Source organism: Emys orbicularis, chromosome 4, assembly GCF_028017835.1.
Source record: "Emys orbicularis isolate rEmyOrb1 chromosome 4, rEmyOrb1.hap1, whole genome shotgun sequence".
Taxonomy (NCBI): domain Eukaryota; kingdom Metazoa; phylum Chordata; order Testudines; family Emydidae; genus Emys; species Emys orbicularis.
This window is the reverse complement of record NC_088686.1, coordinates 58,573,607-58,590,641: the sequence shown is the minus strand read 5'-3', so window position 1 is coordinate 58,590,641 and position 17,035 is coordinate 58,573,607. Positions and strand designations below refer to the sequence as shown.

Here is a 17,035-nt window from a genome sequence, read left to right as displayed (position 1 = left end):
ACTGCACACAGTGCAGGAGAGACCATTATGATCATCTAGTCTGATTTCTTGCGTAACATAGGCCATATAAATTTACACCGTAATTCCTGCATTGAGCCCAGTAACTTGTGGTGGAATTACAGTGTATCTTTTGGGGGGGGAAATTCCTTGTATATGTACATGCAATTTTCAAAACACCTTATCAGTAATACAAAACTTCTTATCAATTAATCACTTTTAAAATACAAAAAAAAAAAAGATTTTAGAAGTTAACTGAAATCCTAGAACTAAAGCTTTTCTTATGTAAGGTTCCATGAGTTTCTGATAAATGGCTAGTTACCAGGCCACAGTACCACTTGAAAATCTTACAGACAGTTTGATCCCCTTGTATATTCTTGTGTTTTTCATTGTCTCTCTGAAATCCCAAATGTCTGCTGGCTAGCTCCAATGGATCAATCACGGTGGGCTCCTTGCAATCCAACAGGGAGTTATTTTACTTAACAACAGTGTGGTGTGTTACTTGATGGTAATGGAAGGTTTATTGTGGATTTATGTAGAACTATTAGTTCTTCTTTTTTCATTCCCCTTCCCACCCTCCCAAGACGCCAGGCCCCTTTATAAAATAACCCACCAGTCATATGTATCTAGTCAAACATTTACCTCCTGCTTGTCTCAGTGCATGCTTTACTAGTCTGGACTTGAGAATCCCACAGTATCATAGAGTACAGCACCTAATATTCTGGTTAAAAATAAACTTTTATACAGACTTCAGGAAAGATAGATTCTGAGTCTTCACTGCAGAAACTGATGAGTTGATCTCAAAGATGTTTTCATCTTTTTAATTGATTCCTTGTGTTACTTCCGTAATTCTTTTTTCAAGTGCTCATGAACAATAAAATCATCTAGAACAAGATGCATTGTTGCTAGGGCTGTGGATTACAGGGTGGTGTGTGTTTTGTGTTTGGAGTATTTAGAAGATTATTTTAAATGCATAATTAACATGTAATTTAAGTAAAAATTTAAAATGTTCAGAATTGTATGATTGATTGGAGACCTCTGTGAAGAGAAAGAAGATCCAGAATAAGAAAAAGGGGGAATTTGTAGGTTTTTCAGTGATGTTATTTAATTGATTCAGGTACAAGTAGATATGGATAGTTATTGATGAATTTACAGATTAAATTGACCTTGATTTTTTGCAAAAACAATAGCAAACCAGTAGAACTGGTAAAAAACCTCTTGAAACAGTTTTCAATTTAAAATACCATTTTGACTGAAACTGAAAACATTTAGCAAAAAAAGTCAGTCTAAAGTTTTTTTTTATTTAAAATATTGAATTTTTTGAAAATTTTTGAACATTTATTTTGGTTGTTTCTCAAAAGCCAAAGCCATTCATTTAGCTCCCTTCCATGTATGTTTTATGAAACAGTCTTTAATGATATGATCACATGTTATTCTTCCCACCTTGTTCTGGGAATGAATCAGAGTTGTGTAGTGAAGAGAGCAGTTGTCTGTAGGACCTCTGCCTCTTTTGTTGCAAAAGTTGGAAGATGTGTAATGAATGAGATGGGAGAGAGGAGACAGTCTCATTGTTAAGACAGTTGAATGTCACCCTAAAGAACTGGATTCTATCTCTTCCTCTGCCACAGAGTTCCTGTGTAATGCTGGGCAAGTCAGTTAAACCAAACTTCTTTGAGTGCTGGTCTCTGTGGTTATTCACTATGGGCGCATAAGTGCCCTCCATGCGCCTGGGACTGGAAATTATTCTATAGCAAGGTCCATTGTTCCATGCCTCCTTATGCTTCCATCTGATGGCATAAAACATGTCATGGACTGACCACCCCACCCCCAGTTCCTCTTCCAAAACGTCCGCTTCTCCCCTTCCTCTGGCACTGCCAGATACTCCGTGCCCGGAATGGATGCAGCCAGAGACTGTACAAAGAAGACATTGATGGTACCAGGAGCTCACAGTGTCCTGAATCTGTGCCTGGATAGACCACCACCAGTGCCTGAGCCTCATAAGGACATAAGGGATCATTCTCCCCCTGCTCTGATAGTACTGCCTATACACAGACCTTCCACCTCTAAAACAGGACAGACAGTCCTGACAAAGCCCAGGAGACTCGGCAGTTCACCTAAGGCTGGTCCTCCGTGTGCTGTCCTGGGGGACTTAGCTATCTATTTGGACCTGGAATCCCTGATTTTTGCAGAATCCCACTCTTGTGGGAGGTCCCACTCTGTCGACCCAACAGTTGCTGGTACAGGAGCCTATCTGGGAACTGGAGGCTCAACTTCAGTCTCTTTCCCACCCACCTGCTCCTACCTTCTATCTGATATAATCAGATCCCACAGTACCCTGGTCCCATGGATAGAACATGAGGAGGCCTATTCATCAGACAAACACAAGCCAGTGCTGATGGTCACTCCAATTACAATTATCAGTCCAGACAGGCCTTTCAGATCCACTCAATCTCCCTTTCCTCATCAGCAGCAGTTCTGGCCCGGAGACCAATGGTAGCCAACATGGGGGCCATCTCCATTTCCCTCCATTGCATTGACCTTATTGGAGCCCCAGGGTTAATACTTCTGGGCAGTTGAGTTATGAGGACCCTGAGTTCTACTCCCCAAAATGGTCATCACTGAGTGAAGAAGCACAGGCCTGGTCTACACTTGGGGAGTGGGGGAATGGACCTAAGATACGCAAGTTCAGCTACGAGAATAGCGTAGCTGAAGTCGACGTATCTTAGGTCAACTTACCTCACGTCCTCGCGGTGCGGGGTCAACTGCCGCCACTCCCCCGTCAACTCCGCTTCCGCCTCTTGCTGCAGTGGAGTACAGGAGTCGATGGCAGAGTGATCGGGGATCGATTTATCGTGTCTACACTAGATGGATAGTAGATAGTGTAGACGTACCCACAGTCTCATCAGGAGCAGTTGATGAAGGAATATCAACTAGCATTGATGAATCCACCAGCAATACTCTCCTCACCCTTTCCAGATGAGGCAGTATCACCGTCTTCTCCCTCATCACCAGACAATTTTCAGAATTGAAGACATTCTCCAGATTCCTAAGGAGACTGTCCAGAATTCCACCCTCAAGGTTCTAGACAGGCTTTGGCTCGATCTAAAGTGGTACTCCTGATTAATGTGGCCATCATGGAACCTGCCAGATTGGTCTAGTGAACACCTGTGTCCTGTGCCCTGACCCCAAAGAGGGCTGAGAAACATTTATTTGTTCCCCTCCAGGGGAGCATAATTTTTATGTTCCCACCTTAACCCCATTTCCCTGGTGGTTCAGGTGGGTACAGAACAAAGTCTGCTACACCAGCCCAACTTCACCCCACCAAACAGAGATGCTAAGGGACTTAGACCCCTTTGGAAAGAAGCTGGGTTTTTTTTAGCTAGCTTGGCACTGCAGATAGCAAACTACCATCCTTTAATGTCCAAGTGTAACTTTTTCAATTACTGAAAGCTATCAGAATTCGTGAACAAGCTCTGTCATGAATGCAGATCTCAGTTCCAGGACATCCAGGATGAGGAAAAGCCAATTGCATGAACTTCCTTCTAGGCATCTCTTGATGCAGCTGACACAACAGCATTCTTCATGGCTGCCTCAATAGTCATAAATAAATATATGGAGATATACCTATCTCATAGAGCTGGAAGGGACCTTGAAAGGTCAAGTCAAGTCCAGTCCCCTGCCTTCACTAGCAGGGCCAAGTACTGTCCCTGACTTTTTTTTTTTTTTTTTTTTTTGCCCCAGATCCCTAAATGGCCCCCTCAAGGATTGAACTCACAACCCTGGGTTTAGCAGGCCAATGCTCAAACCACTGAGCTATCCCTCCCCCCTACAGTCTCTGTAGGATACTCCATCCACTTCACTTCTCTTCCAGCTGCCAACCCCTCTACCCTGCCCCTCTTCAGGGACTGCTCTCATGAGAACCTGATATGACAGGAAATAGACTCTCTTCTACTCTTGAGTACTATACAATCGGTTCCCATGCATCACAGAGGGAAAGTGTTTTATTCCAGGTATTTCCTGGTTCCAAAAAAAAAGAACAGTGGTTGGAGACTCATCCTAAATTTAAGGCTACTCAACATCTTTGTGAAGGCACAAAAATTCAAAACAGTGACACCTGCAGCAATAATTCTGATACTAGCCCAAGGGGATTGGTTCTCAGCCCTCAACCTTCAGGATGCATATTTCCATATAGCAATTCACCCATCCGACAAAAGATTCCTACGTTTTACTGTCTGTCAGGACCATTTTCAGAATAGGGTGATTATAAGTAGTAAGCATTGAGATCAAGTTGGTTATCTAAGAAATAAAATAAATTCAGAGTCTGAGTTCTATAAACTAACCAGGATTTGAATCAAGCCATGTCTCACACTAATAGACGGTACAAACAGGTCACAGAACTTCAGTACACAGGCTGGAACTCTCCACCAGCCCAGGACCACTCTCCCCAGTTCAAAATCTTTGTCCTCCTGATGTGTTTCCAGGTGTTGAGTTGTCGGGAAGTGAGGCCAAGTCATGATGTTACTTTCCCTCTTTATAGTTTCTTTCAGCTTGCTGGAAAGATGTATGCTTGTGAAGTGGAGGTCTACTTGCTCTTTCTGAGAAGTTTTCTGGGATGGTCATTGGGAGTGTGGATACATTTTAATGGGCCATCAGCGCATTTGGCTAATCCGTGGTTGTATCTGATAGGCTGGTTGTGGCTGTTCCCAACTTCACAACATATTTCAGTAACACACACATAGCAAATCTTCATAACTTCAGATACAATGATATCACATACAATCCAACAGGATATTAATGTTCACCAGATCAAGACTTTCAAAATGATGCCTCACAAGGCATACTTTGTACAAAACATATCATAATTATATGACAATGGTGAATATGGGGGTTCAAGGGTGATGCTTTGAGCTACAGAGTGCCACACTAACCTTACAGGGATGTTGTGAATATAAATTAATTAATGTTTGGGACGCACTCAGATACCATAGTGAGGAGTACCATAGAAAAGCCTATGAGGAAATTAATAGTTCTGTCTTCAAAGCAGGATTTGAATAGTGTACAGTAAATAAGGCATGAGGCCACATACTGAATAACAAGGAGAAACCAATACAGTAACTCCTCACTTAACATTGTAGTTATGTTCCTGAAAAATGCGACTTTAAGCGAAACGATGTTAAGCGAATCCAATTTCCCCATGAGAATTAATGTAAATGAGGGGGTTAGGTTCCAGGGAAATTTTTTTCACCAGACAAAAGACTATATTATATAATGTACACACACACAGTATAAGTTTTAAACAAACAATTTAATACTGGTACACAGTGATGATGATTGTGAAGCTTGGTTGAGGTGGAGGAGTCAGAAGGTGGGATATTTCCCTTACTGCTAAATGATGAACTAGCAATTGGCTGAGCCCTCAAGGGTTAACTCTCTCACTCTACAAGGCAGCAGGAATGGAGGGAGATATGCGCATTTCCCCTTTAAGTACAATGCCTTGTTAATTAGATCAGCTTGCTGAGTCTGCAGCTGCTGCAAGCTCCCTCCGTCCTGAGCCCTGGTGTGTCCCCCCTGCTCTATGGGAGATGGGGTACGCGGGGTGCAGGAGCAGGGGGTAGGGAGACACCCTGACATTAGCCCCCCTTTTCCTTCCCTTCCCCCTCCCCCCCCACAGCAAGCAGGAGTCTCGGGGAGCAGCTCCAAGGCAGAGGGCAGGAGCAGCACGTGGCAGTGCGGGGAGGGACAGCTGCAATTGCTAGCCTGCTGGGCCGCTAGCTGCTGCACAGGGAACTCAGGGAAGCGGGGAGCTGATAGAGGGAGCTGATAAGGGGGGCTGCCGGTCCACCCTGGTTCCAAGCCCCCACCAGCTAGCTGCAACGGGCTGCTCTTCCTGCAAGCAGTAGACAAAGCAGGCGGCTGCCAAACGACGTTAGAAGGGAGCATTACACAACTTTAAACAAGCATGTTCCCTAATTGATCAGCAACGTAACAACTAAACAACGTTAACTGGGATGACTTTAAGTGAGGAGTTACTGTATATTGAATAGTTGCCCATTATGTGAGCACTGTCCATTCTGTGCACTGAATGAGTCAAGGTTCCTGTGGAACAATAGTATGTGCTCATGTAATTAAAGACTATCATATTGCATATGCCCAAGGAGGCACTTCCTAACTTTTGAGTGCTTGACTTTGCAACCATAATAAGGTACTTTTAACATCATTTTTGTGTAATTAGATACAAAACAGTATGTAATGTCTATATAGAATACACCTTAAAATGCATTGTTTATAACTTCAGCAAGGCAGTTCTGATTTGTTAAATTTACTGGTAATGTATGGGTTGAAAGGAAGAAAAGTGCTTGAAGTCAAACTCTTCATCTGAAAGATCCTGAACTTTGGTGCATTGGGAGGTAGGATTTTATATCCTAATCCAGATCCAAAGTCCTCAGCTTTGTCACACTGTAAATACTTGGACAAAAATCAAGAAGTTAGGAAGTTTGGGATAAGTATTTGGATCTAAACATTTTCTCCCAGCCCATATCAAGTTTGAAGATATGTTAAGTATTTTAGAAGTGTTTGTATAATTCAAAAGGATGTGGTGTTTTTGATAAGCATGTCTTGTGAGTCAAAGATAAGGTTGTTGGGGGGAGATAAAGTGAATGTATTCACTGTAAGGGTTCTACAATCTTAAGGTAAAATATTCAAAATCATCTAGGTCCCACTTTCAAAAGGGACTTAGGATCCTAAGTGTCATTGAAAATTGGTGGGATTTAACCTCGGAAATGGTTAAATCAGATTTGAAAAAGGAATTTGGGTATTTTTGAAAATTTTACCGTTTATCAACATTGCCTTCTCTGATTGTTTCCATATTTTGTAAGGCTTAACGTTTAGTTATAACATTCTTTGCATGTAGCTTTTGTAGCCATTCTCTATTACCTATCTCTATTAATATTATGTTGACACAGTTATTTGGAAATTTTATTATTTTTAAAAGAAATATTAGGTTATACTGAAAGTATAAAAAGACTTCAGCCATAATGTTTGGTGTGTAGACAAGTTTTTGCACTATGAACAGATTCCGCACATGAACTTTTAAGTGCATAAGTGTTTATGCACTGAAAAGAATTGAGTATATAAAAGTTAATGTCTATAATACTGAAAAGACTTCAACTGTAATTTAAAAAAAACACCAATTTCCACTGAATTTTAATGGTATTTGAACCCTATCTTCTTTAGGTTCCTTTGGAAATCCTAGACTTCATAGATATATGCCAGGCTTACAACTCCTCAGAGATATCTGCCATACCTGCAATCTCCCAAAATGCTCTTATAGGACTAGCAAGCCTTGCATAGACTCTTTCATATGTTGGATTTAAGCACCTAAAACTTTATATACTGCAAGATCCTAGTTCTCCCCTCACACCAAACTGTCATTGGCCTTTGTCTGCCTCTTAACAGACCTAATTGCTTTGAAGCCACCCCACCCCCCACCTTGTGGGAGTTGCACAGCCCAGACTTGTTGCCCTATACTTGATTTCAGCTGTAAAGTCAGAGGTAGTTGGAAGGAAGATAGAACTAGGAAACTGATTTTGAGATGCAATAAAAAATGGACTCAGCAAGCATCAAACTACAATGCCATGTCGCCTGAAAGAGACGTGTTTTAGAAGACAAGTGCTTCAGTGTAATGTACAGTGTATGCATTCTTTATAGCTTAACGTTACTAAGCCTAGATATATTTTAAAGTATGTGTTTGTCTTCCCTATATTTCTGAGGATTTACCAGGAAGATAGTCATCCTTATAGAAGCTAGTATTTTCTATACTAGTTCAAGGAACAGTATGGCAGGAAGTACCTGATGCCACTGTTCCTTCATCTTACAAAGAAAATGGGTAAATGTCAGGTAATTTGTGTCACGTGTATGATCTAAATGAAGGTCCATCAATCATCTTTGGTCCCTCAGTGCAATGATTATCATATCAAAGACACAGAATGACAGTGAGGATAACAACTTTCTGTTGTCTATTATCGATAACTGGCTTCAAGTAATTATTAACATATGTTCTCATTTAACATGTGTCAATATTTTGAATGAAGAGCATTATTTAAGTTTAAAGGATATATCTGTCAGCAAATTTTTTATCTGTTAAATGAGAAATTATGATTACTTCATTTTGTGGTTCTGCAAGAAAGGCAGATATTGCAGAAATAGTTGTCTGCTTCACAGGTTTGAAACACAAGGGTCGTCTTCAACTTTCTACATAGAGGTAATAAACAGTGTTTGAGCAGAAGAATTCTGGTGAATGTTCCTCCCAGCCACTCTTCCTTTCTCTCCATCCATTGTACAGTGGGGAGAAGAGTGCATTCCTTTGGTTACCACCAAGTTATACACTCACGTAGGGTGTAGGATATACCCTTTAGCATAGATAGGAACCGTTAATTTTTGGTACTTTTACAAATTTGATAATAAAGCAATGGAGATAAATGCATATCCATCTCATTCCTCATCTACTATGAAGAAAAGTTCTGTGTAGCTCAAAAGCTTTTCTCTTTTACCAACAGAAGTTGGTCCAATAAAAGATATTACCCCACCCACCTCTCTATACTATATCAAGCAAGTACCATGTCTATTGCTTGTCTATTTAAAGTGTGTTTTCAAAAGAATAACAGGAGATTTTCCCCTATTGTGTTTAATTTAAAGTTAAATGCCTCCTGAAGCACTTAAAAATATAGATCAAAATATAAAAACAAAATGGCTTCTCATAATTTTGATTGAAATGTATTATTCAAATAGGGATAAATCCTGCCTTACTTTGAGCAGAGGGAGAAGAGATTGTGGCTGATGCTTTATATCCTACAGAAATCCCATGAGCACATATTGGGGGGAGGGGTTTGATGAAATTGTGGAGTATACTTAGCTGTAACTCTGAGCTGGGTTTCAGTAGGCTCCTAACAAATGCTTGGGGATAATTGCAATATACAAGCTAAATGACTGGGTATGAGTGTTGGACATTGTGATCTGCAGGACAGCATGTTAGCGATAGTTTCTCCCAACACATTTGAGTGTCATGGAAAGAACCTGTCCACCAGTATAGGGAAGGACTTCGCCTTTAATTGCTTAAGTAAACTTAATCTTTGCAAAAAGAACAGGAGTACTTGTGGCACCTTAGAGACTAACAAATTTATTTGAGCAATAGCCCACAAAAGCTTATGCTCAAATAAATTTGTTAGTCTCTAAGGTGCCACAAGTACTCCTGTTCTTTTTGTGGATACAGACTAACACGGCTGCTACTCTGAAACCTGTCATTAATCTTTGAGTTTTATGTACCACAAAGTGTCCGGGACAAAATTTGACAGAACAATGAAGTTTGTCATGCAACATTTAATGGGATGTATTTCTGGTTGCATTAAAGAAACACCCGTTAGTGGGGATGTCAGAATAATTTAGCTAAATGTATTCAAGCATGAATACGTATCTACTTTTACAGTAGATGGTAGATATTAGAGAGACATACAAAGAATGCTTTGCATCAAATCAAGTAGCCTAATAATATTTTTTTAAATGGCCAGTGAGTAGAAGCCACTTACAGGGGCGGCTCCAGGCACCAGCGCAGCAAGCGTGTACCTGGGGCGGCAAGCCGCAGGGGGTGGCCTGCCGGTCACTGTGAGGGCAGCAGTCAGGCTGCCTTCGGCGGCATGCCTGCCGGTCCCGCGGTTTCGGCGGCAATTCGGCGGCGGGTACACCGAAGCCGCGGGACCGGTAGATCACCCGCAGAAACGTTACCGAAGCTGCGTGACTGCAGACCGCCTGCAGGCATGCCACTGAAAGCTGCCTGACTGCCGTGCTTGGGGCGGCAAAAAACATAGAGCCAACCCTGGCCACTTAGGGCAAATTATGTTATGGACCAGAAGATAGACTGAATAAGACAGCAGCAGCATTCACGTTTTGTCATTGAGCCAGAAGATGATGCATCTATTTCAGTGATGTGTTTATTCACTAGAGAAGAGACAGACTGTTGGCTGCCATGTCCAGTCTTAGACAGACTCTGCCAGCTGGCAGAACAGCATCAGCTAACAGCTAGGAAGTCAGCTGCTTACCTGTCATTGCCAGCCACAGTCAGGAGACACAGACTGCTGAGAGGTGATTCATGCCAAGTCATCTTTAACAAACATAGATTAAATACAACAATGGTGCCTTTGCAAAGTTCTATTTCATTACCTTGTGCTTTTTAATAAGTTGGAGAAGTGATGTGTCCTCCTTACATCTGTTTTCTATATAAAATTCTCAAATAGAGTTTATACTCTGCTGCCAGCACCCTCCTGAAACTGACCATAATTTGAGGCAAAGGAGATGCCACAGAAAATATATTCCCTATTTCTAATATTGATTGCATCTGGTTGTTGCAAAAGGTCCCTAATTCTTCATTGGTTCCAAATTCTGACAACAAAATTCCTTCTGCAATTACATAGCATTACAACTATATTTTTAATACGTTTTATATGTCCTACTTGAGCTATTCTACTGTCTTATTGTTACCATTTTTGCTATCTAATGAATAAAATATTAGTCGTTAGTCACACAAGTTTGGTTTGGCTGAAGTTATTTCAAGTAGTCTGGGTCTAGTCTGATCTATAGTAATTGTGACCATGTGTACTTATTTCCATACAGATTTTTAGAAACAATAGAAATCTCTATTTTTTTTTAAATGTACCATTAAAATTATTTGCAATTTTTTTACAAAAGTTACAAGAAGAAAAATTAGCCACATGAACTAATTTGATCATATCTGGAGAGTATATCAACACTTTTCTGAAGTACCCTAATGTATTAGTTTTAAATGTCATACTATCTGTATGAGGTATAGTCTGGAAAGGTTTTGCCTCAAACTAGGCATGTCTAATGGGGTTTATGACAACATATGAATTTGACCCTGAACAGGGTCAGCCTTGAGGTCAGTGAATGCAATACAAATTGCATACTAGTCAAGCCTATAATTATCCCTGTTAGAAGTTAATGTGCTACCTAGTTCAGCAGACTCATGTACAGCTTCAAAAATGATCATCATATCCTGGGTACTTTCTAACATTTACAAAGAATCACATTTTACAGGAGGGGATGTATGCAAAGTATTCATATACAGTGACTTGTAGCCAAGTCATTTTGTATGTTTGTATATTTGGGAAATTCAGAACATGGATTCTGTCTTGTTCGAACAAAACATATAGAATAAGAATACAAAGTTACCGTAATTAATTTTAATAGCTAACATACGGTATCATAAATATAGTGTATAAAGACCTTCAGGATATGTTTTATTTGCAGAGCTGGCATAAAATATGCTATATGTAGCATAACTAGCATTCATTAAATTGTGTGGTGGGTCTCTACTGCATGGTCATAAGTAGCTTGTAAGATCCTTGTTGGAGGCACCATATATTGTTATTTGTTTGTGAAGTGTCTGGCACACTTTTAACACTTGATAAATAATAATTAACTCTGCATTTATTCAGACAAAAATGTCACTAGCCTTTCACTCTCTACCATGTTTCCCAACTCCCATTTCACTTTTATATTTGTGATTGGCTGAGTGGCTGCTCTGCTAAATTCCCTGAATGGGCCCCTAAGATAGGAGTATTGCAGTAAACAATTGTATGAATTAGTATGAGGTTTTTTAAACCATATCGTACTCTGCAGTTTTCATTATTGTGAGAGTTACTAAAATATATTATTGGGATAACAAAACTTATATCATGATTTTGGGGGTTGGAAAAGTTTAACTGTTTGTTTTGATTTATATTTGAATGCCTCTGTTGGTGGGATTAAAATTCAGTTTCTCACAGTATTTTCCCAGACATATTGTGCTGGAAACCTCTATTAAGCATTTGTTTGTGCAAGTTTCCAGTCTTGTTGAAATCTAGATTGAAGAGAGGCTGATTTTGGTGAAGTGTTTGAATTTTCAAATTAATTAACGAGAGATGGTCCTGAGCCAAGACCCTGGATATGAAATGCCTCCTGAATTTTGAGGAAGTTCATCTCTGTATCTGAATTTTGTGACTTGTTTTCTATCATATCTCTCTAATGGTACAAACCAAACCACAGATATAAACATCGCAAAACTTGGGTCAAGTTTGGCTTCAAATCCTAATTTTGCATCTCAGGTCTATCTGTGCCATCAGCTGAACTAAACCTCCAAAACTTTGAAGGTTCACCTTTCAGTATTTTATGTATGTACCTATCCCCGCTCTGAGGTAATACATACCAGAATATGGATCTTTTGTTCATTTTAATGTGCTAGCGTCTCTCCCCCCCCACACACACACATACACACAAAAATAGTTTGGGCTCAACACAGAGCACTAACATGTATGATCTAATATTCAAAAGATGGTCAAAGTCCTTCACTCCTCCTGGGCTTTGGTGACAGATGCTCAGTCATCATTGGAAAGAAGAACTTTTCAGCAATCTCTGAGTGTTTTAGGGGCTGTGTTGAGAGGGAGCCATAGGAAAAGCCATCCGCTTTCTTTGATCAAGAAGACCATGTGTTGGGAAGTGAGGACTTGAGGATGGGTTGTAGTGAAATTAAAATTATCAGGTCACCTGAGGGCTTTGAGACATACTCAGAATTAGGGCTGTCAAGTGATTAAAAAAATTAATCGCAATTAATTGCACTGTTAAATAATAATAGAATACCTTTTATTTAAATGTGTTTGGATGTTTTCTACATTTTCAAATATATTGATTTCAGTTACAACACAGAATACGAAGTGTACAATGCTCACTTTATATTTATTTTTGATTACAAGTATTTGCACTGAAAAAAACAAAATAAATAGTATTTTTCAATTCACCTAATACAAGTACTGTAGTGCAATCTCTTTACCATGAAAGTTGAATTTACAAATGTAGAATTATGTACAAAACATAAGAATGGTCATACTGGGTCAGACCAAAGGTCCATATAGCCCAGTATCCTGTCTTCTGACAGTAGCCAATGCCAGGTGCCCCAGAGGGAATGAACAGAACAGGTTATCACCAAGTGATCCATTCCCTGTCTCCCATTCCCAGCTTCTGGCAAACAGAGACTAGGGACACCATCCTGGCTAATAGCCATTGATGAACCTATCCTCCATGAACTTATCTAGTTGTTTTTTGAACCCTCTTACAGTCTTGGCCTTCACAACATCCTCTGGCAAAGAGTTCCACAGGTTGACTGTGCGTTGTGTGAAGAAATACGTCCTTTTGTTTGTTTTAAACCTGTTGCCTATTAATTTCACTTGGTGACCCCTAGTTCTTGTGTTATGAGGAGTAAATAACACTTCCTTATTTACTTTCTCGACACCAATCATGATGTTATAGACCTCTATCATATCCCCCCTTAGTTGTCTTTTTTCCAAGCTGAAAAGTCCCAGTTTTATTAATCTCTCCTCATATGGAAGCCATTCCATACCCTTAATAAAAAATTTAGAGTCTGCAAGTCCACTCAGTCCTACTTCTTGTTCAGCCAATCGCTCAAACAAGTTTGTTTACATTTGCAGGAGATAATACTTTCCCACTTCTTGTTTACAATGTCACCTGAAAGTGAGAACAGGCGTTCTCATGGCACTGTTGTAGCCGGCGTTGCAAGATATTTACATGCCAGATGCGCTAAAGATTCATATGTCCCTTCATGCTTCAACCACCATTCCAGGGGACATGCGTCCATGTTGATGACGGGTTCTGCTCAATAACAATCCAAAGCAGTGCAGACTGACGCATAGTCATTTTCATTATCTGAGTCAGATACCACCACCAGAAGATTGATTTTCTTTTTTGGTGGTTCGGGTTCTGTAGTTTCCGCATCAGAGTGTTGCTCTTTTAAGACTTCTGAAAGCATGCTCCACAGCTTGTCTCTCTCAGATTTTGAAAGACACTTCATATTCTTAAACCTTGGGTCAAGTGCTGTAGCTATCCTTAGAAATCTCACATTAGTACCTTCTTTGCCTTTTGTGAAATCTGCAGCAAAAGTGTTTTTAAAAAGAACAACTTGTGCTGGGTCATCATCCGAGACTGCTATAACATGAAATATATGGCAGAATGCGGGTAAAACAGAGCAGGCGACATAGAATTCGCATAGAGTTCAGTCACAAATTTAATTAACACATTATTTTTTTAATGAGCGTCATCAGCATGGAAGCATGTCCTCTGGAATGGTGGCCAACGCATGAAGGGGCAAACGAATGTTTATCATATCTGGCACATAAATATCTTGCAATGCCACCTACAAAAATGCCATCCAAATGCCTGTTCTCACTTACTGGTAACATTGTAAATAAGAAGAGGGCAGCATTATCTCCTGTAAATGTAAACAAGCTTGTTTGTCTTAGCGATTGGTTGAACAAGAAGTAGGACTGAGTGGACTTGTAGGCTCTGAAGTTTTACATTTTTTGGGGTTTTGAGTGCAGTTATGTAACAAAAACAAATCTACATTTGTAAGTTGCACTTTCACGACAAAGAGATTGCACTACAGTACTTGTACGAGGTGAATTGAAAAATACTATTTCTTTTGTTTATCATTTTTACAGTGCAAATATTTGTAATAAAAAATAATATACACTTTGATTTCAGTTACAACACAGAATACAGTATATATGAAAATGTAGAAAAACATTTATTTAATACATTTCAATTGGTATTCTATTGTTTAACAGTGCAATTAAAACTGCAATTAATCACCATTAATTTTTTAACAGTGATTAATTTTTTTGAGTTAATTGCATGAGTTAACTGCAATTAATCAACAGCCCTACTCAGAATATCTCACACTCCTGCACCACATTCTCCTGATGGGGGTAAGTGGAAAGAACATGCATTTCTTGAATAAAGTTCTGATGTGAGTTTCTCTTACTGGTAGACAGTATCCTACAAATAAAGGATGATCTTTCCTTACTGGCGCTGGTATGAATTACATTTTGGAGCTGGGTTGTATTTACTACCGTTATTTGAAGTCCAAGCTTTGTGGTCCCTTTTGAACTGAAAAGTTTAAATAATTTGAAGAAGCTGATGTCTTGTCACCTATATACATGGCTACAGAAGGCCAGGAGAAGATTGAGATAGTCATAGCTTTATACCACATTTAAATAATAAAAAGGATTGAGCAGCATTCAGTTTAACTCACAGATTAGCATTTCTAGCTCTTCTTTAATAACGAAAGCTTTTGTAGATTGGTAATTTTGACAATAGCATTTTGTTTTATAATTCCAGATTATCAAACTGCTGGATGGAAAGCGATCTCAAACTGTAGGAATTTTGATATCCAGTTTGCACCTGGAAATGAGGGATATTCAACAAGGTGAGAGTTACAAAACTCTTGATATAACTTATTTACATGGAAATTTTCTCATATATTTTCTAAAAGTGAATGAAAATGGGTGCTCTTATGTGTGTTCCTTTTTTGGTGTCAGTATAATAACGAGAAAAAGTAGAATTAGTTTTCCAACTAAGTACATGTAAGAAACCCAGCTCTTTCCCCTGGTAATTAATTGACTTTAGATTTTGATTTTATATGTCACATCCAGTGTTATGATTTTAGTGTTGTGTTTTTCATGTATAACTGTTTTGGATTTTAAGAGTGGTTCTATCGGATTGCCTTCTATATGTATGCTCTCAAAGCTTTTTATGTTGGCTCCCTTCTTTGTTTCCTCTTCTCTCTCTCCCTCTTCCCCGTCCCTATCCCCAGAGGCCCTCAGCTCAGGGAAGCTCAAGTGAGAACTTACAAATAATATTTTGGGTTTTTTAGGTGTTTAATTTTTTGCTTCGATGGCAGTGTAAAAAACTTATACAAAAGTGAAAATACCAAAACCATATGACAACAAGAGGGGTGAACACTGAGCTGTACATTTTCAAGTGATGGGGGCTATTCTGTGCATACGTCCTCTAATTGATAGAAATGAGCCAAATCAGCTTGGAAAAAAATGTATCTGTCTCTGACTATAGAGTTTTCAGGGGACGTAGATAGATCAGGTATTTTGGTGCTTGTGTTACATATTAAAAAGGACACTATTTAGGTAATTTTCGTATTTTAAAAAGCTTTTTACTCTTGTTTAAAACAACTGCTGGAAAGCTCCAAATTGAAGTCTGCTTTCTTGCGTGTGATGGAGGGAAAACAATGGCATAGACTGGCTTGGAATTGTGGGGTGTTGAGATGCTGCTGGCATTGATTATTATTAATTTTAGAACAGCCTTGGAGCATTCTAGCTTTTTTTTTTTTTTTTTTAAAAAGGGCTTACAGATGGTTACAAGAAGAAGAAAGAAATGAGGCAAAACTTTGAGCCTTCCCATAATGTGTCAGAGGTATCATAATGATAGACGCTAGCTGCAGTAATGAATTTTGTGAATAGTTTGCTGGCAAGACTAATAAGAGGCAGCAGCTGTAACATAAAAACCCTGTGATGTTCTTACTTCAAGTTTCTTCAGATAAATTTTCAAGGCCTCTTATTTCATGCTGTGAGATGTCTTGTAGATAAGACACTTATGCTGCAGAGTATTAATGTGGCATTTTTATATTTCACAACAATACAAATGCTATTAATCATGATCTGTCTGATGAGACTACTGGACAAAAGAATCATAACTCCCCAGGACTAAGGATGGCACCCAAATGCTATGAGGATGGTCCTTAGAACCCCATATTATTATAATGATGATAGTAATAGTTATACTAGTTCATCTTCTGCTTCATGCTGTCACATTCAGCCTATTCCTCACTAAGACTTATTTCTATTTCTTTACATAGACTTCTCACCACTATGGAACCTTGACTATTGCTAAGAGGATTACTTGATGGAGGGCTGCTAACTATCACCATTTAATCTCGTGGCTGGGAAAGGATCATTATAATGATATGCATAACTCATGAGTGCCTTTGGAATACTATATTCTTCTTTGAGTGATGATGGTCCCTACCTGTATTCCACTGAGGGTTATGCGCATGCACCATACATCCACAGCTTTTAAAAGTAGTAGTGTCCATTGGTCCACGCATGTGCCCTTGTTCTGCCTCATGGTT

The 17,035-nt window shown here is 39.4% G+C and overlaps 1 protein-coding gene across 1 annotated transcript in view; it reads left to right on the top strand.

Moving 5' to 3' along the window:
* Positions 1 to 17,035, top strand: part of FMN1 (formin 1) — a 256,580-nt gene that overhangs the window by 100,681 nt on the left and 138,864 nt on the right. Inside the window, exon 7 of the mRNA XM_065403678.1 lies at positions 15,232 to 15,319. Within this exon, the coding sequence (XP_065259750.1) occupies positions 15,232 to 15,319 (88 nt within the window). The remainder of the gene's footprint in view (positions 1 to 15,231; positions 15,320 to 17,035) is intronic.